This window comes from Cimex lectularius, unplaced genomic scaffold, assembly GCF_000648675.2.
Source record: "Cimex lectularius strain Harlan isolate CLEC.00 unplaced genomic scaffold, Clec_2.1 scaffold7, whole genome shotgun sequence".
Classification (NCBI taxonomy): Eukaryota; Metazoa; Arthropoda; class Insecta; order Hemiptera; family Cimicidae; genus Cimex; species Cimex lectularius.
Genome location: NW_019392731.1, coordinates 2,381,952 through 2,404,186, shown reverse-complemented (window position 1 = coordinate 2,404,186; position 22,235 = coordinate 2,381,952). Strand labels below are relative to the sequence as shown.

The 22,235-nt window shown below is 35.3% G+C and overlaps 1 protein-coding gene across 2 annotated transcripts in view; it reads right to left on the bottom strand.

Moving 5' to 3' along the window:
- The window catches only part of LOC106663923 (kelch-like protein 10), a 30,492-nt gene extending 8,871 nt beyond the window's left edge, over positions 1 to 21,621 (bottom strand). Inside the window, exons 1-8 of one of the 2 annotated variants that reach the window (XM_014389170.2) lie at positions 21,419 to 21,621; positions 18,035 to 18,215; positions 17,715 to 17,966; positions 14,733 to 15,012; positions 14,226 to 14,462; positions 10,204 to 10,373; positions 9,977 to 10,146; positions 4,799 to 4,957 (exon numbers count right to left, since the gene is read on the bottom strand). In XM_014389170.2, the coding sequence (XP_014244656.1) occupies positions 4,799 to 4,957; positions 9,977 to 10,146; positions 10,204 to 10,373; positions 14,226 to 14,462; positions 14,733 to 15,012; positions 17,715 to 17,966; positions 18,035 to 18,215; positions 21,419 to 21,425 (1,456 nt within the window). In that variant the 5' untranslated portion in view covers positions 21,426 to 21,621. The remainder of the gene's footprint in view (positions 1 to 4,798; positions 4,958 to 9,976; positions 10,147 to 10,203; positions 10,374 to 14,225; positions 14,463 to 14,732; positions 15,013 to 17,714; positions 17,967 to 18,034; positions 18,216 to 21,418) is intronic. The other variant, XM_014389171.2, reaches the window with a different exon arrangement.
- Between the last annotated feature and the right edge of the window lie 614 nt (positions 21,622 to 22,235).

The window sequence follows — 22,235 nt, the reverse complement described above, 5'->3', positions numbered from 1 at the left end:
CATAAAGAAAGAATTGCTCGATATATATATAATGTTTGATCTAGATTGTTGTAAAAACTTGGTTTTATGAGAATCGAATGAATCACGAGAATATTGTCAATCACTCTGTTTGTTGTTAGTTTTACGTTTTTTATTTGAATTTTCTTAAAGTATACAAATATTTTAAAAAAGGCCACTCGAATGTATGCGAATAATAAAATTTACAAGAATAAAAAGTGCAACGAAGCTTTTCCAAAAACATTAACAAAAACCAAGGGATTTTTTCTATAATGCGCCGAAATCTGGCTCATCCCTGTTTTTACACGGAGGAAGCATAGTCGTGTCAAATTGAACGCAACCAACGCTTTTCTAAATCACCCTGCATACAATAAGGTATAAATTTAGTTGTTCGCAATTTACGACACAATATTCCCTATAACACCGCAATCTTTCACAGAATCTAATACAGTCGGGTTCGAAGGCATGGCCGCTGGATTCGAACCCGGAACCTTTACATTACAGTGATGAGCTCCGGGTCAACTCTCAAACCGTTGCGGCCACCGGCGCCCTTAAAATTACTATTACTAATCATTCTTATTTTTCGTTGTTGTTTTAATGAATTTTAATTTAATAAATAATTGCTGTTTCATCAAATCATGATCTTTAATTTTATAATATCGAAAAATCTCCCCTTCTCACTCTCTCTCTCATTACTCTCGAATTTATAAGACCGTTGTTAATAGGAAAACACTTTGCTTAATCTACCAACAAGAAGGGTTGATTTCTCTAATGTAAAACCTAATCTCAATTTAATTTTAGATGCTACCTCTAGATACATGAGGGATTTCTTTCCTCTTTCTTCCATCATCGTATTAAGTTCAAATATAATCCATTACAATCTTATCTCATCGCTTTTTATTCGAACCTAGGGAATTTACAATGAAGCAAAACCGTTGAAGTTAGTCAATCAAAAAGGTTTGAGTTCCCTAACAATAAAAGCAAACCTAATTTGTGTTTATGTGTAGTTTTTTTCCCTAACGATTAATCGTGAGTCTATAAGTTTTAGCATACAGAAACATGACTTTTAACATATTAACATCATTTGGGTATTGTAAGTATGAAAACAGTTTAAATAACATTAATTATTAAAATGACATTAATAACTACACTGAAAAATCAAAAATGTGTATGTACTGAGTCTTTTTAACTACTATACTGTGTTTTAAGCTAAAATTTGAGAATTTGTCTTTTTAAACTATATTTTGTCAATGTAAAAGTACGTTTTTCATATAACTCACAGGTTATTTGTGAAAGGGGGATATTTGACTAAAACCAGGAATTTGAGGTAAAAAAAAAACAGTTGAGATTTCAACACTATTTTTTCTAAATATAATTAAGGACTGGAACAGAGAGAATGGGCTCAAAGAATGCCCGGTGTACTGCTTTAACAAACAAACATCCACGTTTGGTGGGAAGGAACGTGCGGGTGCGAGAGGACGGGATCAGACTAAATGAAAGAATCCTCCTGTCCTACAAAGAAACTCTTTGTTCTAAATTTCAACCCGAAGCTAACAGAGAGATTTTATCAAATTAATTTACAAACGGGAAACTTTTCTGTGAAACGCCCTTGGGACGATCGTTTATTGCTTGGAAAGTAAAGTGGGTCAAGGAAGTTGACTCGCCCTCTACCGAGAATTTCAATCAAAGATAGGATTATTATTTAAATTTGCATTTATCATTTAAATGATAACCAATGACTAAATTAAGATGTTTCTATCAAAACTGGAGTAGAAAATTTGTTCGATAAAATTATATACATATGCAAATTTCAAAAATACTTTTTTCAAAAATGGAACAAAATTTAAGATAAATCTTAATTTTTGTAACCTTAAAAAATTAAAAGTTGTTTTAACTCATCAAACTCATTATGTGTATGTTAAAGCCCACCATTTGTCATCGTAAACTACCATTTTCTAAAAATGTCAGAAATTTAATGCTAAGGTGTGAACCTTATCGTTTACCAGTGGGTCTGATTTTTTAAGTAAATTGTAAGTGGATATTTATGACAATGTCTATGGCGAGCTAACAGTAGTCAGTTACAAAGCTGGAATGGTTTAATCGGATAAAAGCTCGTTCCATGGATCTATGAAATTCTTATAACTTCTCTCGTGTGACATGGTAACACCACGAGCGTGAAAACATCGGCTTGACAAATTATTTTCAATTCAAAAAGAAAATATCCTATCCAGCCTGTGGGCCAAACGGCATAAAGCAATTTTATAACAGCATAACGGTAGGTCATTTAGCATAAGCGAAAATGTCCGAAATGAAAGGTGTTGCCTCACCCTGCTCACACACTATTATTCAGACTTCCTGCCTTTTTTGAAAAACAAAAAATGATACAAAGTTGAGAGATTAGGGTTTTGCATTAAAACCAATGCAGTGTTCATATCAAATGTTGACTGAAATCCAGATAAATCTAGTATTACAAAGCGGTAACAGTTTATTAGGGATAAAACCCTTGAGCTTGATATGGGCTTTTGAAATTAAAAACAAACTATTTTAATGGCCATCATCGAGTCAATTTTGGAATATAAAAGTTCATAATTTACGAGCATATAATGTAGTAATTTCTTTATCAATTTTGATTCATGTCTGCTGCATCACCAGACATCTAAATTTTTCACATATTTTTTGAGATGAAAGATATTTAGATTTTTAAAACAAGCGTTATGTTAAAAAGGTAAGTTATTAAACGATTTCCGTTGGGATGAAGAAATCTACGTCAAGAGTCAGAAACTCTCCTTTCTTAAAACCCTGACATTGCACCACTCTAATGTTTCAAACGGAGTGATTTCAGTTTCAATTTTGAAGTCAACCAATTTAATGTTACAAAAAAATTCTGATGGACGAGGTAGGGAATAATGTTAAGAGATATAGCTGGAGTGACATCTATTTTTTTTTTTATATTTGGAGTCAAACCACACCATCCTACTGTTCAGCAGTACTTCAGATTATTAGTCGACGGGATACCCTCGGCTCTAGAAAACAAGCAATATTGCTTAGTTACATTTCTGGAAGTTACACATTCTGCTTACATACCTACACATCCAAACACACAAGTCCCAACTTAAGACGACACCGCAAGCTTATCTACATACTCCTAGCCACAGATGTAATACAATATCTGAACCTCATTGCCAAATCGGTGGCGGATAAGTCACGATTTCGCACAAATGTCAAACCTGCCCATCGGTGCACAAAAACCACTAACACTATCAATTCAAGTCCGCTACCTTGAGCTGTACTTAGATAGCACACATACATCGAACCTTACACACTATATACAAGCTTAAAACGACAAGAAACAAAAGATATGAGAAACCTACTGGGAGCACAATCAACCCTGAGCATCATAAAAAAGAACAGCTTACTAAACACTCATCAGAGTCGGACTCTCGGAGTCGGCCAAATCCTCGAACGTCCAACGAATTCAATCCTTTCAATCAAAGGTGTCCAAAATCCCATTTGTGAACGATCTTATCCGAACACACTTTCTTAATTTCTACTCTAAACTATCCCTCCACCCTACCCACTAGCCCTAACTCTTTCTTCGACGTCCCACCCTCATTTTTTACAACGACGATGGCCTCGTGACCTCCTCTCTTAACCCACCCAATTAAATAAAACAGGGTTCCAGAACTGGCCGATTTCTCCCCACGCAGGTCGAACAAACTGTCTAATTTGTACAAATCTATAGTATTAGCTCATTGTACATTTATTTTGTATACAGATAGCAATAAATAAAATAAATTTAAAAAATACTTTTTTATATAAGGATTTTTTTTTATACAATGTATACCAGGAACTGGAGGAGATCCCCCAGAGCACTGCACTTACAGCTTATTGAACTTTATTCCTGGCTCCATTTTTTGGGATCCCGCAACACGCGTGTGAATTGAACCCCCGGTGTGCCAGTGTTCTTCCGTCGAAGAAACTCATTTTTGAAAGGGGTTGGGTCCAAATTCAGGGTCGCTGAGATCCGATCCCGCCCCAGACCTCCCACTGATGAGTGGCGTGTCAATTTATTTCAATTGCGGCCACCGGTCCTTTTAGGCGACAGAAAAATCCAGAGGCGACGGTGGGTCGAACCCATGACCGCGGGATCTACTAGCCGAGAGTCAGACGCCTTAACCACTCGGCTACCCCCCCCCCCATATAAGCATTGCTTTAGTAATTTTTTTTTTTAAAGAAACGTTTATAATCTTTTTTTTTTCTCCATAATTTTGCTTCTATGGAACCCACCCAGTAGATCCCAAAATAAAATCTCAATTCTAAAAACTCAGAAAATTAAATGATATCTTCAAAATATCCTCCATATATAGATGGTTGGTTGTAAATAAACCAATGTTCGACGGCCATTAAAATATCAATAGTCTCTGGCTCAAAAAACCTCCACTCTCATTCCAATCCCCACGTACAACAACTTAACTACCGATCATTTCCCAATAAACCTCCTCGAAATTGCAATGTGATATAAAAATCTCTACTTTATGTGTAACTCAATGTCTTTCTAGTTATGGAGCACTATCAGTGGGTAGTTTCTTCACTCTTTGTAACCAAAGGAATACTCACAGAACGAAAACATTCATTAATTTCTTACTTCTCAATCAAGTATGATGAATTATCCAAAAATTTAGAACATGTCAACGCTCTAGGAGATGTACATCATTGTTCTTCCAATGAACACTTTTTATTTTACTTCATATTTCTGCTTTTATGTTATTGTTTAATCATTTTTGTTAATCAAAAAACGTACCTATGACATATATGCAACCGTGGTAGCCCACGCATGAAACCCCGCTTCTTCTTGACCTCATCGGTGGAATCATCGACCACTGGTTCAACTCGGGGTCGTAGACCTCAGCCGTATTCATGCACTCTTGTCCGTTGAAACCGCCGGTTATATAAATCTTACCTGGAAAGAAAAGTATCGCTTTAAAAAAAATATCAAGTTTGAAACTGGAATTATTGGTCAACAATGTTTCGTGGTTAATAGCCTTCTTTTGTCTCAGTACCAGTCGTTAAAGGAACAGTTTCCAGTATAATTTCTTACAATTCTACTTACAGTTAAGGAAAGTTGATAAAGTATTACATAAATCTTTTCCATTCAAACAAAAAAAAAATTTAAGAAGCGTTGAGCCATTTGAAACAGTTTTGAAGTTGGGGAAAATGAGCCAAGGGAAGTTTAATTAAATTGATGATTAAGTCTAAAAATAAAGTAATTTTAGAGGAAAAAACAAAAGATTGTTTTTCTATTCGAGCCCACGGATGTCATCATTATCTTAAATCTTATCATTATAAAGGTACCATACGTCAAACAATGCATTCAACGAAGAAAGCTAATTTCTTCCACCTGGGCATTGAGATTACACAATCTTTCTTGCACCCCTTTGACTTTGAATCTTTGAGTTTTCAAAAGGCTTTAGTATTTATATAGATTTTCTCATTTAACAAGAATTATTCAAAGGAAGACAATTTTAAGCAAACGTATTTTCTGTTTGATTTATTAATAATTTAGAAATATTATTAGATCAATTTTTTAGATATAAAGAAATACTGTTGCACTCGACTGAATTAATACTGTCGATTATTGATTGACTATGAAGCAAACTAAAGGTTAAATATTACGAACCCGGGATGATTTCGTTGGTAACAATTAGATCAGCGCCAAGGTTTGCCATTAATATGGTACAGTAGATTATTTGGATAAATTGTACACCGCGACTAGAAAGTTTTCCAACAAACCAAATTAATAAATTCCTTGTAATTATTCAGAAAAAAAAACATGTTAAAATAACAAAAGGAGAAATATTGGAATCTGTATTCCATCTCAAAGTTGATTCAACCATGTCTTTCGATACATAAACAAAAGTTTTCTTGTGGTCCAATTTTGCTTTCTGGCAATGGACTTGGTCTGATATGTTATTTAACTTTACCAACGTAATATATTCGGTTTGGAATGGCAACCGAATTGTATTCAAATATTTTCGCTGTTTGAAAACACGACGAACACGAACAGTCTGGATCGAGGTATTGTCATGAAGAAATAAAAGCAAATTTAGTTGTTACTGCCAATCATTCCACCTATTTTAAGGTCATAATAAGGGCGTAAATAATAAAAAACATATTTGTAAAATAGATTTAGGAATCAATAAAACTATGCACAACTTACAAAATAATCAAATATTCTCACGGCATTTACAATATATACAATCTAAGCATATATTAGATCCTTAGATGTATTGAAAATATGGCTTGTTTATACAATTCTAAATTCATTAGGTTACCTTAGAAAACATTAACATTAATGTAATTGTTAAGGTTTTTTATACATTTATAAAAATAAATAGGTCTAAATATGAAGATTATAATTGCAAAGTTGAAGAATTTATAGAAGTCTTTAAAAATTATTCTTTACATTCTTTAAAAATTTAAAAAAAATTCTTATAATTATAAGAAATTATAATACATTAGGTGGCCCTTAGGAAGAGAAAGGTTGCTCGATGTGTCCCACATACTGGAAACATGTCATGCCTTGGCTCTCTACAGGGAGCGTGTAGGCATGCCATCCAATCTGAAAATGGTACTCGAGGACGGTAGCGAGTTTCTAGGTCCCCTGTTCCGCTTTTTAGGGGAAATTGGTTTTTTTTATTGTATATAATATGTCTGTGTGTCTATATGTTTTGTCTGAGTGAATGTATTTATTAGCGTGAATGGCGAGGGGTGAGGGTGAAATATAACGTCATCATCGCCTCTCAAACTTTGAGTGCGTATGAGTGTGGGTTCGGGGTCGATGGCGGAATATTTATAAAAGTACTCCATCGACCCCAATCTGGTTTAGTTTGAGTATAGGTCGGTGGAGGAATATCAAGTACTCCACCGACCAAACGGAATGAGTATGGATGTATTTATGTGTATGAATGTATTTATATGTATGAGTGTAGTGTTTGAAAGGGTAAATAGAATATGGACTTAGTTGGGGGCTGAAATGACCTAGATGTTGGAAGCCCCAGTCAAAAATAAATTAATTTGTGTAAAACTGCATTATTCAATCGATTAATCAATTAATTAATATATGTCGTATAAAATATTAATTGGATTTACAAAGTTTGATTGAGTTTAATAAAATATAAGCAATTTTGATTTTAAATTATGTTAATTTACATCACATAACGTAAAATTATGTTGATAAAGCTAACAATATATGTATACGATGGTGGGCTGGATCAGCAGAGAAGCTCTTACGCACGTGAGCGTCTATACGTTAAGATCTGAACAGAAGAAAAGAGATCAACTGGCTCAACGAAGAATAGGTAATGCTAGGTTGACCCACTGTTACGTCATTTTGTGCAAAAGCCAACGTATGTGTCGGGCAAGTGGAGAAGTTGGTTCGCTATGTCAAACTTAATGGAAATTTGTCGTTTCTTGGCTCCATATAGTGAACCTGAAGGAGCCACAGTGAGAATTGTCCTTAAACAATATTTTGGTCCCTGATTCGATATTTAGAGAAAAAGGGCTGTTTTATTATACAGGGTGTCCCAGTTTCTTCTGAAGAAACTCAGGGAATCGATTCTACTCTTCGTTTGGAGCAAAAAATGCTCAGGGTAAAATTTTCGTAAATTTCTCTATTTTGAAGATATTCGTCAATTTAGGTTTTTTCAACTTTTCACTAGCTTACCACATAAAAACGCTTACAACTTCCAAAATGTTGAGACTACAACAAATCCAATTACAGCATTTGAAAGAACGCTAAATTTGCTGTAAGATACTTTTTGCTATAATCTGAATGACATAAAATGTTAGCCAATATCAGTCGGAACATGTCAAAATTACAAAATTTAAAATGTGTAGAGATTAGTGACCGTTAATCGATAGTTATTCAGATATCATGAGATACACCCGACCTCATCTCACGATATCTGAATAAAATTTAAAATTTTGGTCATGTTTGCACGTTCTACTGAGGTTACAAAAAAATACCTACAACTTCACAAAAACTTTTTCATCTAATATGCTTTACGTTGATTTTTCAACTCTACTAGAAAGTTATTGAAAAACCTGGATACATCAACGTAAAGCATATTAGATGAAGAAGTTTTTGTGAAATTTGACAAGTTGTAGGTATTTTTTTGTAACCTCAGTAGAACGTGCAATCATGACCAAAATTTTAAATTTTGTAATTTTGACATGTTCCAACAGATATTGGCTAACTAACATTTTATGTCATTCAGATTATTGCAAATAGAATTATCTTACAGAAAATTTAGCGTTCTTTCAAATGGTGTAATTAGATTTGTTGTAGTCTCAACATTTTGGAAGTTGTAAGCGTTTTTATGTGGTAAGGTAGTGAAAAGTTGAAAAAAACCTAAATTGACGAATATCTTCAAAATAGAGAACTTTCCGAAAATTTTCTCTTAAGCATTTTTTTCTCCAAAAAAAGAGTAGAATCGATTCCCTGAGTTTCGACAGAAGGAACTGGAACACCCTGTATATAATTTTGGTAAATATATCGGTTTGTATTTGCTACTGTTTATATTTACTAGCGTTAATGTGTAGTGTGAGAAGGCCAATGGTGGAATATTGAGACATCGACCCTCATTTAGATTAGTTACATACATAATATGTGTATAGGCTGATGGAAGAATTATCTCTTATTAATCGAGTATTCCTTCTCCCTCTTAAATATGAAAATAGAAAAGAATAAATTTACAAAAACAAATATGAACCTGCTAACTGAATTTAAGATTCGAGGCTAACTTGAAATGAAATTTTAGGGTATCTCTTATGACAAGTATAATTTAACATTACAAAAATGTAGATGTACATTTTTTAGGAAATAATATATTAATAAATGAAAGTAGATATAATTTAATGTGTTAGTCTCATACTGGAAACTGTAATACTTTCCGGTTTTTAATAGTGTAACTTACTTTTCTGTAGTTTATTCTACTATATCTGCATAAATGCAAATATTGGCCAAATGGTTTTTCTGTTTGTTTATATTTTTATGATTTTGTTTTGTATAATTTAACTGTTATATCATACCTATTATATTGACCTCTAGTTTAAAATTAAATTCTGAGCGTGGTTATCGGGCAAAGAAAGAGAAAATAAAATCTTCTTTGACCCATAAAGAAAGAATTGCTCGTTTTATATTTAGCCGTAAGATTTTCAGTCCTACCGATTCGTATTTTCCCCAAAAAGTAGTCACACCGGGAAAAAAAATCTTTGTTTGGATCCGGATTTCGAAATCTAATCTTGTATGCATTAATGTGCTATCCGGGTGGGATTTATTTTGAAGTATTACCCTTCCACGAATAACACAAGGGCAAACAGTGTAGAGCGGAAAATGTGATAAAACCTAATAAACGAGAAGGTAAATCCGACAACCAACAGTACGGATAATCTTGGAACTGGAGTTTAATTAGGAATAGCAGTAGGGCAAGAGTAATAAATTCTTCCTCTCATATTCACCCAATGAAGAAAACTTATTGTGACACCTTTCTATAGTGTTTTTGTTAAAGTACTTGTTTTTTGCATTAAGTAACTAAAAATATCCTTTTCACTGTATACAATTTTGGTATCATTGCCATTCTTATGACTTTCATAACTTCAATATATTCTGTCGTAAAACATGGCAAATGAAAACCCTGAGGAGTCGGGGATGGGAAATCGATAGGGTCCGACCGGAATATTGTATTTGCCGAAATCTGGATGGTATTGCGGAGGCGAAGGTTGATTGATATCTTTCTTATGTAGGATAGCCTGATCACAAATGATTTCAAATCGTTCTATTTCCAATCCCGTTTATACGATGGCAGAATCTCGGCTCTTTTTTCTGCGAAGCCCCTTTACGAAAGTCTGTCTGAATTTAGACGTTGTCCTCGGTAAGAATGTGGGGTTTCTCTGGACGATTCTACTTTGGAATTCTTACCGTTGAGAGTTGTAGCAGAAGCGTCGCTCCTCTGGGCGTTCATGGGCGCTATCATCGTCCATTGGTTGGTGCGGTAGTCGTACTTCTCAGCCGTGTTTTGCCTGTGGTGTCCGTCATAACCCCCCATAGCGTAGATAACATCGTCAAGTACTGCCACGCTCACATAGCATCTGAAAACGATGGAAATTGACAAATTGTTGTGAGCAATAACCACCACCAGCAGCTACCTTCTAGCATTCATCGGAGCGATTTCCCTCCAGGTCTTAGTCACTGCGTTAAAGCAACGACACGAATTGAAGTAGTCCATTCCGTCGAAACCTCCAATTATATAAATATCGTGACCGACAACCGCTGTTCCGTGGTAAGCTCTAGGTCCCGTCCGGTCAACTTCTTCAACCTACAACACAATCTATTATATGAAATGTTTTACAGCTAAAAATCTGATCAGTGAAAATTGTGATGATCAACTGTTTGAAGATCCTACTGATGCCTAGGAGACATTTTTCTCTCGGTAGTATGGTAAGGCTGAAGAAACTTAGAGACTGGAACTGATTTGACTTCAAATCGAGTTGATATTTCACAAAAAGTAAATTAAATTGATTTACACATTAGGCATACAAGACAACCAATTTGTCAGCAAATTTCAGTAAGAATTTATCCGTCTAGCGCTGTTTCTTCATAATTAGTTAACCCATGGGATTATCCCTGAATCATTGAAACGGCGACAACAAAATCCGAAAATGGGGAAAGTCTAAATGAATTTAGAATACTGAAAATACCTATCTTTAATATTCATGGTAACTGGATAAAATCCCAGCCTTGAAAACGACGATAAGAGAAAACGCGACTGATATACCAAAAACTGATATGATTTGCAGGCTAAAATGATCGTAATCTACCAAACCAAAAGTTCATACCCACGCAAACCTCAATAGAAAACGCCAAATCATAATTATTTGTCAATATTTGGTTGGTCGTTTTCACAGGTTGACCGATGCAATTATTATTGAATCAATGAACCTGTGAGAGTACCTTCGAAAAAGAGGAAAGAATGAATTGAATTTGGAAAAATGCAATGCCATTCGTGTAATAATATCACGCTGGCTATAAAAACCCGAGCACAGAAGATTGTGAAGAGTCGAAAAGTTTCGGACAGACGACAACGGCGATTACAAGCAAAATGATCAAAAACGACCAGACTCAGGTTCATCACCTAGTAGATCTCACAAGATTAATCTCCCAATATAACAATTTTAGATTGTTTTTTATCACTACTGTTTGATTTCTACTGGAAAACGAGCACTTTTGAGCCCCAATGTCTCGAATAGAACAAAAGCGCGAGGATAGACAAACTGATCAGAAAGAACCAAACTGCAGGCTCATCATCCGCAAACCTCCAGAAGTGAATCTGACAAAATGACAGTTGGTCTCTTTTTCCATCACTACTGTTTGCTCTTCTCATATTGACTCTTGCAATTATCACTGGTTCAATAAAATTGCGAGAGCGCCTAAAAATAGATTTTGGAAAACAGATAATGTTTATTTTGTAACTATGATTGGGGCTGAACAACTCAGCCCTGAAGATGGTGGAAAGCCGAAACACATGGATGGGTCAACCAAAACAGCAGGCAAAATAACGATCAAAATACAGTTTTGTCAACCTGAAGACCCTCAAAAGGACGGTTGTCTGTTTTTCATACGTTAATTACCACTGAAACAACGAAATTTCCAGGTCGCCTTTCAAAAAGCGGATTTAGAAAACCGGCAACGTATAAAGATAATGTGGATTTTACTCGCCCACAAAAAATTTGATTAGCAAATTACTTATGAACACCAATCTGTGAGGAAGGTGATCGGTTTTAAACACCATTGGTTGTTTTATCCGTCTACTCTGGATAGGCGTTCTTAATTGGTTAACCCAATCTGCGAGAGTAACTTCAGAAATTAAGAGAAGTCTGAATAGAATTTCAGCCTGAAAAAGATTTTGCCTGAAAGCTTTGAAAAGGAGAATTTTCGCAAAAATAAAATAGATAAAATTGGTACTTATGACAGAAATGTTTTCTAATTTATAACATATTAATAAAAAGTGGTTTCAATGAATTGTTTCCATAAATGGAATACTTGAGGAAAAATGTCAGTAACATCAGTAACCAAATCAGTAACGATTGACCTGCCTATAAGTCTTGTACGTTCCTTCAATCGTATTAGCGTTTTTTCATTGGTATTTTAAAGAAATTTTATTTGGATTTTAGAGGAAGTTTATAAGTTATAAGTTTGTATGTTTAGGGGAAGTCTCAATCCAGAGCAAATCAGCATCTTCGAAACATCGACACATATAATACAAGAACGTTGTACTTTAAGCTTTACGTTAAGATACCAAAAATTATGGTCACCGTAAATGAAATTCTTGAGGAAAAAAAATCAGTAACATCAGTAAATACCAAATCAGTAATGATTGACCTGCCCATAAGTCTTGTAAGTTCCATCAACCTGATTAGCGTATCATATTGTTCATCCGTATTTTAAATAAATTTTAGTTAGATTTTAGGGTAGTATATAAAGCTCAGCCTAGAGCAAAATGAACATCTTTGCAACATTGACACATATTATACAAGAACGATGTACTTTAAACTTTACATTAAGATTTCAAAAATTATGGTCACCATGGATAGAATCCACATCAAACTACGCGACGCGTTAAACAACCATGAAAAAAAAGAACCTTAGTTTGCCAAGAAATATCTATAATGAGGGATGGTGGCTGAAATGAAAATGTCAAACAACTCATTGTAATTCAAAACAAAAAGACACTGGGTTTCATCGATATGTTATAATGTGTAGAGATTAGTGACCGTTAACCGATAGTAATTCAGATATCGTCAGATGCGGTCGGGTGTGATGTAGGTTTCAGAAAAACATTTTCTTTATCGTGGGAATGTTTCGATCTTTTATTGAGATCATCACAAACAATGTTTACATTTAACAAATACATTTAGGATGTGAATAAGTGAATTTATACAATGCAAAATATATTTTATATTCAAACAAAGTATTTCTACTCACTCAAAGTGTTTGTCTTCTATGTAATTGTGCCATCCTTGCGTGTGTTGAGAGTGCAGTGAGATTTTGCTGTTTTATGTTTATATATGTTTGGTTTTGAAGGGGTGGGGAAGGAAGTCGGTATATAAAGACAATTTTGTGCAAGGCGTCGGCTTCTTTGAAGTGAAAAAAGCCGACAAAGGGGAACTATGTGTTGGTAATAGTTCGGCCAGATTATTCTTTCAGGATTATATAGAAAGGGGATAAATAGGAAAAGGAAAACTAAATTGTTGGGAAATTAGACTATGTGAAAAGTATTTGATGTGTGGAATGTAATATAATGATATATGTATGTTATCTGTATTGTATTTGATTTTTTTGATTTTTATTGAAGATGATCTTTTTTTTATCTTGGCACGTTTTCGCTCTTTTGTTGATGTTTTCTTCAATAAAAATCAAAAAAATCAAATACAATACAGATAACATACATATATCATTATATTACATTCCACACATCAAATACTTTTCACATAGTCTAATTTCCCAACAATTTAGTTTTCCTTTTCCTATTTATCCCCTTTCTATATAATCCTGAAAGAATAATCTGGCCGAACTATTACCAACACATAGTTCCCCTTTGTCGGCTTTTTTCACTTCAAAGAAGCCGACGCCTTGCACAAAATTGTCTTTATATACCGACTTCCTTCCCCACCCCTTCAAAACCAAACATATATAAACATAAAACAGCAAAATCTCACTGCACTCTCAACACACGCAAGGATGGCACAATTACATAGAAGACAAACACTTTGAGTGAGTAGAAATACTTTGTTTGAATATAAAATATATTTTGCATTGTATAAATTCACTTATTCACATCCTAAATGTATTTGTTAAATGTAAACATTGTTTGTGATGATCTCAATAAAAGATCGAAACATTCGCACGATAAAGAAAATGTTTTTCTGAAACCTACATCACACCCGACCGCATCTCACAATATCTGAATTACTATGATATGTTATAATGCTAGTTTCAAATTTGAAATTACAATATATTAAAAAAAATTGAGGTCCACCACTGGTTATCACCGTCTATACAGTTCTAATACATATCGTTATCAAAATATATCAAGTAGTGTTTAAAAAGTTATTTATGAATGAAATATCTATATTATAGGCCATTTTAGTAGTTATTTTATGTGTTGTACCTTGACCCATCGATCGGCTCGAGTATCGTAAGTTTCGATGTAGTTGGTAGGACTTCCTCCGCTCCAGCCTCCGATGGCGAAAAGAATCTCGTGTGGGACTCTCGGCCTCGCTATTTCAGGTGTCGACACCTCGCCCGTTCTTTGTGTTATCATCTCCAAATCGTATAAAAACCTCAAGGTGTCGATAATTATCGGTCGACAAAGATCGTTGCCAGCTACGTATTGGTGCTCTTTCACCTGTCAGACAATTACAATGCCAGAAATAGTTTATTACCGTGTAAAACACTTTTGGTTAGAGTCCCTATATTAGCCCGATTAGATTGAGACGGTTGCCCTTAAATATAGCCCGTTTTACGACACCATTAAAATAATAGGGGCTAATTGAACTTTGACGTTTTAGAGCACGCCATTTGGAGAAGTAGCCGGGCAATTTAGTGCCTAACAGTTTCTCCGTGTATTGACGTCAATTGTTAGTATTGCTTTCTATTAATGAAAATGAGAACCTACGTGTTCCAAAAAGAACTGCGTGTCCATCAAGCCGAGCCTGATCTGCCCCATGAGAATGACAATGTGCTGTTTTCTGTTCTCAGGGTCTTTGGAAATCCACCTTAGAACAAATTCCCAGACGAGTTCTTCGCTTTTAACATTGAGTTCGTCGGATCCGACTATTTCTTTGATTTCGTCGACGCCTAAATTCAGTATTTCCTCACTCCTTTGCGCTACCTGCACGAAGTTACGCATTACGTACGTAAAAGCTTCCTTTTCTAGCTTCAGACAGAAGTGGTCCCTGAATGCAAATAAACGTAGAATTAACATTTAGAAAAATAATATTAATTAATACAACTTATGTAGTCAGCAATTCTAGAAAAGAGCTTATGCTTAAAACTTAAACTTTTCAGGTTATGCCTTTTATTTCAAAACAACGATAGCCTAAATAGCAATAACGACTCTTTAATTTCGTTATCAACATTGCGGTATTTCGTAATATCCTAAGTCTTAATTAGCAAATTATACAATATTCTGTTGAAATATGCTAAAAAACTTGTGTTTAATTAGTTTGAATCCACGCGTTTGACTTTACAAAACACAAATTCCGATAGTATTACCATTTTATAGTTAAAATTAGTGGAAAAGTTTTGTTAAAAACTAATAATAAAACACAACTTGAACTTTGAATAAGTTAGCTTGCAATCTTATTGCCATAATTGAAATTCACTGTGTTCTGAAAAAGTTCTTGCAACAATACAAGATTGTTAAATACGAATTTGTATTATTTTTTTTTTTCAATTAACCAAACTTTTACTACTTTTTAAAACTATTTCTCTACTCATTATACAATGTGAGTTATGTACTTAAGTTCACTGTTAACATTTTATTTAACAATGTCATATGGTGCAGTAGCAAATGTTCAATGTGTTTAAAAAAAGGAATGAGTTATTTTCTTATTACATGTGTTATTTTTATTACTAACTGTTACTTATTAACTAGATTCATTATTTTCTTAAATTGGTACACGGTTTAAAATATTATGAAATATTTAATTGCAAACTTAACGTGAGAAGGGTTATATTTTCGTTCAACGTACGTACGTTACAAATGTTTTGTGCTTAAAAATAATATTAAAAGTTTAGTCTATTTTTTGTCTGATTCATTTATATTGTTTACACCTTATTTTAGATTTACTTATTTTTTCAACACAGAGAAAGTGCATTACGCACTTAACAGATGTTGCAAAAATAAAATAAACCCCAGTAAACAAGAAGAATGGGAACTAAGAGGTCTTAAGCAGCCTTTGATAAATGGAGCTGCAATTCCTTTTCTAAAGAAGTGAAATATCCAGGTGTCACTTTTGACCACAGACTTTCTTGGAATCAGCAGCTCAATAAATGCTACCTTTTGCAAAAAGCTGGGGACTAAATCCAAAGATGTCCCATGGGTATACACAGAGGTTGTAAGACCCAAGACAACCTAAGAATCGATGGTTTGATGGACGAAGACATTACAGCTGAGGGCGGTCAGGATCTTCAGTACAAGCGTACGTGGCCCATGAGAACACCTCTATTGCTGGTCTGGAATGCCTCCTGAATCTACCTGTACTACATATCACTCAGGAAGTTTAGAGCCACAATTCATGGGCTAAGCAGGGCAGGCTCCAACTCATACTCTCAACAAATCTTCAACCAGGGGAGGTAAGAACCACAATTAATATCCTTGAAGTGGCTACTAGTTAGTTTCCACGATACCGCTAGATGCCACTACGACTTATGGAATGTTCTCGCCCTCCTCTCTGCAGGCAATCAGAGTAGAGCTCTTCCCTACATAAGCAGGGGCACTGCCCCGCTGGAATTACACTCGTCAGCCGACGAGGTCTCATACCTCATTAATACTCAACGACACCAGACTCGTCAGCCCGACGAGCTATCACTAATGGAACACCGTCGACGACTGCAAGAGTACCCGCACACCTGATCTCGCCTTCTAAACAGCCGACTTGGCTATAAACGCCAAACGCTGCCCCTCGGCTAATTGTTGCACTCCAGTACCTTCGGCCTCTGTGGAGTCAACCGACTCACAGACCACCGGACCTCAGCCAACGGTTTCCTCTCTCACACACCACAAGCAAGGGCGCCACTCGCACGTCGCAGGTCTAGGCCTTCTACCTTCGTCACGGCTTCTCTCAACACAACACCGGCCCTTTTCAAGGCCACAAAACTCCCAGTCGCTAAATCCTAATGCGAGGGTAGGCCCCAATAGTCAACTCGCATAAAACAGTGAAATTAAAGTTTTAGGATAAACTTAAGGAAGACAAGGTTTTTGGAAAGTTTGTTGATGCCATGACCATAAAATTCGGATTTGATAAAATGTTTCAACTTAAAACACCCGATACAGCAGACTAGGAGAAAGGAATCCCAAGAAATGCCGCTTTCACCTTAACTAACGGCAGAACTACTAAACCTAGGATGCATTAGGACTAGAATGAAAGTAGGACTACAGAATGGACACTAGAATCTGGAGGCAGATGTATCAACACAGAGCAGCAGATACTGTCAGGAAGAAGCCGAAACAGCAGATCTTGTTGGTAAAAAAACCTAAGCAGACTGAAATTCTTGCTCCTAGGAGGTTTTTAAAGAAAACTAAAAGAACGATTATTTGACATTAGTGTTTTACACTAAAATTTGAGGAAGTTGAATTAGTAATGACCAAACTTTTAGCAAATAAAATTCACATGTAGTTTTGTGACATAGTTAAGTAAGGGATAGACTCAAATTTAATCATCTCTGATCGTCCTGGTCCGTACATTCTTGTCGGCTTATCAAAAACATTTATTTTAACAAGTAAACTAAATGTGGCAAAATGTTGAAGAAAAATATCAGAATTAAAAGGCAGACTAGGACGACCAAACGCCAAAGGACTTGTATATTTACAACTTTATGATTTGCAGAAATGCTTCTTATTATATAAAAAAATGAACGTTGGTTTAATACATACCTAGCATACTTTAAAATTCCAATGCAGTTTTCCGGATTCAGCTGAGTTTTTAGGAACTCACAGCATTGCTCAATAACACCAAGTATGGCAAGGTAGTCTGCTGCTGACAAGAGGTAGGTCACGTTGTCTTCCGTGATCGTGATCCGCCTTAAATAGGCGTATTCGAGCAAAGCGCCGAGTATATTAGAGGCCAGACCTGGGAGAAGCACGTCCGTTTTTTCCGACTGGTGGAGTGTCGTGGTAAAAAGAGACCTGAGGAGAAAAATGGCAAAATCACAACGGTGAAAACTAGAAATGATTGGTTTTGATTGACGGCTTGCCTGAAATAACTGCTGCAAGCCGACAGAATTGCCCGATGGACAGGAAATGATGAACCGTCTTCCAATCTGATCACGGCGTCGCAGAGCATGTTCATCTCCCTCAGCTCGTAGAGGGACATCATTGACGACTGGCTCATACATTTGCCAATTTTGGTCTTAATTCCCAATTCCTGTCCGACTGCTGTAACAAATTTACGGCTAATTATTATAGATAAACGGTAATGATTTAGCAAAACATTGAATTGATCGTTGAATTGTTCAGTGTACTGGATATTCTAGTAGCTATTCTCACTGTTCACGTTAATGTATCTTCGGTAAAAAATAGTAATTCGTTGAAATTCCACGGAAATAATTTAGACTGAAAGTTAAGTTAGTTGTTTTTCGGCCCAAATCAACTTTTAAAAATGCCTATACTCAAAACCAGAGTTACTCTTGAATTTGAACCACAAAATGAACTACTTTAGCTTTTATATGATAGTCGTCAGACTTACGGTACGTGATTGTGATGTAACTACAAATAGGATGGCAATCCTGCCTAATCCGGAAATCATGAGAACAACGACAACTGCAGTCTTTGTGACGTTACCTACCACGTCGACAAATGGATGAAGATCCAGGGGAGGTAAGAACCACAATTAACAGGCTAATGCAAGGGCAGGCTCCAATACTCATAACTCGCATAAAAGAGAGAAATTAACCTTCGGACCGAACTTCAGGCAGACAAGGTTCTGGGGATGCCTGTTGGCGCCATGATACCAAATTGCAAATCGAAATACGCAATACAGCAGACTGGGAGAAAGGATCCTAATTAATGTCGACTATGTGGTATACAGATGGCTCCAACACTGAGTATGGGTCAGAAGCTTGGATGTATGGAAATAAACCTAGTCCTAGAATTTATATAAGCCTTCGGCAATATGCCACTCTTTTAGGCGGAAACTCTGGCTATTGAACACTGAGCCAAAGTGATCAAAAGGCTGGTTATTACCAACAAAAGAATAGTAATCTACTTGGACAGCCAGACAGCACTAAAGACAACTCCCCTATCCATAGTAAAGTCTAGAGCCGTTTGGGATTTCATCAAGGTCCTATCAGACTTAGGGACAAATACAAAACTACCATTATTTAGATACCATGGCACACATGGTAGGGGCAACGAGAAGGCCGAAAAGTCTATGAACGTTCGGTGAGGACACCGATCGGCCCTGAACCCTTTCGCTTTATATCAAATTGCTAAAAAGTAGATCCATCAGATAATGGGTTAAGCATAAGTCCTCGATTCAATGCGATTGTATTTCAGGTTAGAAGCAGGTGAATAAGTTCAATAAATGACTATGGGAGAAAGTAAACACAGAACTACTAAACCAAAAACGTGTTAGGATTAGACTCGTATTACTGCTTACTGGACACTTGACTCCCGATGTGCACGTATATGGAGAGGCAAGATCCGTTACACATTGACCCATTTAAAGACAGATTATCTTCAGAATGCCAAAAAACGTTTAGAAGAACTTCGAAGAGATACCTAGGGATGCCTAATAAAACTACAAAAAAATATAAAAATACGATACCTTGAAAGAACAGTATAGAAAAATGACTATGGGTAACTATTAAATTACACGGAAAGATTAACGCCTAAATAGGACTTGGATTTAGAATTAAATTATCAACTTCCTAGAAGCCAGGAGAGAAAAGCCATACGCCATGATAGTCAAGCTGCTCTGAATGTTCTGGTCTCATCTTACACATCGGAAGATTATGAATTGTACGGCGAGTCCACTGGTAGAACAACTGGTCTAAAGTCTGGTTCTCTGAACATACGAGTGATGAGATGCGGAAGAAGCAAAGGAGATTTCTTCAGCAATACTAATAAAACTACTAGCTTTCTGTCAAATTGTCAACCAAAATAATAGTACGGCAATTGCCACTAGACCATGTTATACACTCATAAGTAGAACTGAGGACAGAAAGATGCAAAACACTTAATCAAGAAAGTCATCTAAACTTACTAACCTGCTGTGGCCTAAAACATACAAAATGTTAATTGCAATTGTCGACTCAAAAGGTATTTGATGTGGCAGAATTACCCAGTTCAAATTCTGTCAAGAAGAGAAAGAAGACCCAGTGTAATAGCACTGTGTAGTTCTAGCAAGAAGAACATTTCTGTTAAAAAAAGAAAAAATAGCTCAATCCAGGAACTAATAGAAATTTGAAGCCAGATCGTGTAACCCATATGTAGAGAAGCACATTTGTCCTACTTGAGAGCCATAGTACCAATATCTATTTAGACAGTTTTCAGCTGCAAATGTAACCTGTCTAACATTAGCTTTATTGCCAACGAAAAAAAGCAGAGCCGATCATAATTCGACATCAGGTTTTAATTGTTTGATCTTTTCCCTCGGATGTATATTTATGTTGTCTACAGTCCTTCTCGTGTTTTGTCGATGGGGTAAAAGTCAAATAAAAGGAAGTAGTAATTAAGCCTTTGTTTGATCGGTGTCTTTTACACTAAGAGCTTATTCAGAGGTGGTTATTTATTCGTGAAGATGTATTTGTTAAAGTTTGAAAAACCCAATTTAGTTGTATCATTAGAACAAAGAATTTCCCTACACTTTCCTCTTCTTTATAGAATTATGTTCTAAATTCTAAATATTTGATCTGTTATCATAGGCAGCACAAATAACTACCATAACCATGAACTGAATGATGTGCTTTCCCCATTAAACGAAATTGACAAAGATTTAAACAAGACTTTGTCAATATGAATCTAAAGTATGTTTGATAGTGTATGTAAATATGTTATTTTTATTTGGAATATAACATACTAACGAAAACTGGTTATAATTTGTCAGCAATTGGTTTTCTTTTAGCCAGACTGTTGTAACAATCAAAAGCCCTGAGTGCAATGAAAGGAAGGACATGTCCAGCCACATGAAGCGAGAAAAAATGAAGCAGATTGTAAAAACAAGGGGGAAATCGTACAATAATTGCAGGCCGATAAACAAAACTTTCCGGTTGAATAAGTGGTAACTACGTAGTCGAAACTTTTTTCATGAAATATATAATCTGTGGAACGCTCATTTTTTTAAGCACTCTTACGCTGAAGAACAGTAGAAGTAATGAAATGTAAAAGTTTGTATGTTTTCAAAATACCAGCCAATAGCTGTTCATGAGTGGATAAACTAAACTTTCATGGTAACATAAGACTGATTTCTAACAGAACTTTTAAAACAAGAAATATTTTGAAAATAGTGATAGTTGAATGGAACACAAAACAATTTCACAAATAACTGCTTATCTTCTAGTCGGCAAAAATCGACGGTTTTCCACAAAATGTACGCAAGACTTTAAAACTGATTATTTCGCCTATTGTTCAACACTCACCTGGCATTTCTGTGACCGTCTTCAACGATCCTAGTCGAAATAGAACTGCGGAATGTTGAAAGGGGTACAAGCTTCGATCTCGCTATTGCTCTTTGGGTTATGTCCACTCCCCCGACTGTTACTTATGTTGCTATCTGACTAAAAATTTTGAAAAGACCCAAAGTTTTTCATTTTTTTTACTCCTTGTGTGGAGTGGTCTCCATGGAAATTGTATTTTGGAAGCTTGATATTTTTTTTTTTTTTTTAATTAAAAGATCAATACTTTTTAAATTAACTTGAATTTCCAGGAATATCAAATCGCTCTCCATGATTTTATTGTGGTTCTTTTAGGAAATGATGTATATAGACCATTCAAGACAAAAACATTTGTCCAAGCCTTTGTTTAATTTGTGAACATCTATATCAGATCACTTGTGAAAATTACCCAATCAGAAGACACACATAAAAAGAATTATTATTTTGTAAAAACTTTACAAGTAACTAAAAAACACATTCCTAAAATATAAGTTAAATATTTAAACAGTTTATAATGCTTGTAAATTGAAGGAAAGGTCGTTATAATTTGTATCTTCTGTTCGTCTGACGACGTCAAAGTTGACTTTAACTTTATAAAACATGACGATTAAATTAAACGCTTTGTTTTAAACAAAGTTTTACCGATTTGACGTCTTTTTACAATGAAAGTGATGATGAAGAGGGGTGAAAATCGGCTTTTCCACGAGCCACTGACTAAAAACGGAAAGTGAATAAACGAAGGCCGGTAATCATCCCAATTTGCTTATAAATGACTTCATCAATTGATACGGCAAATATAGCA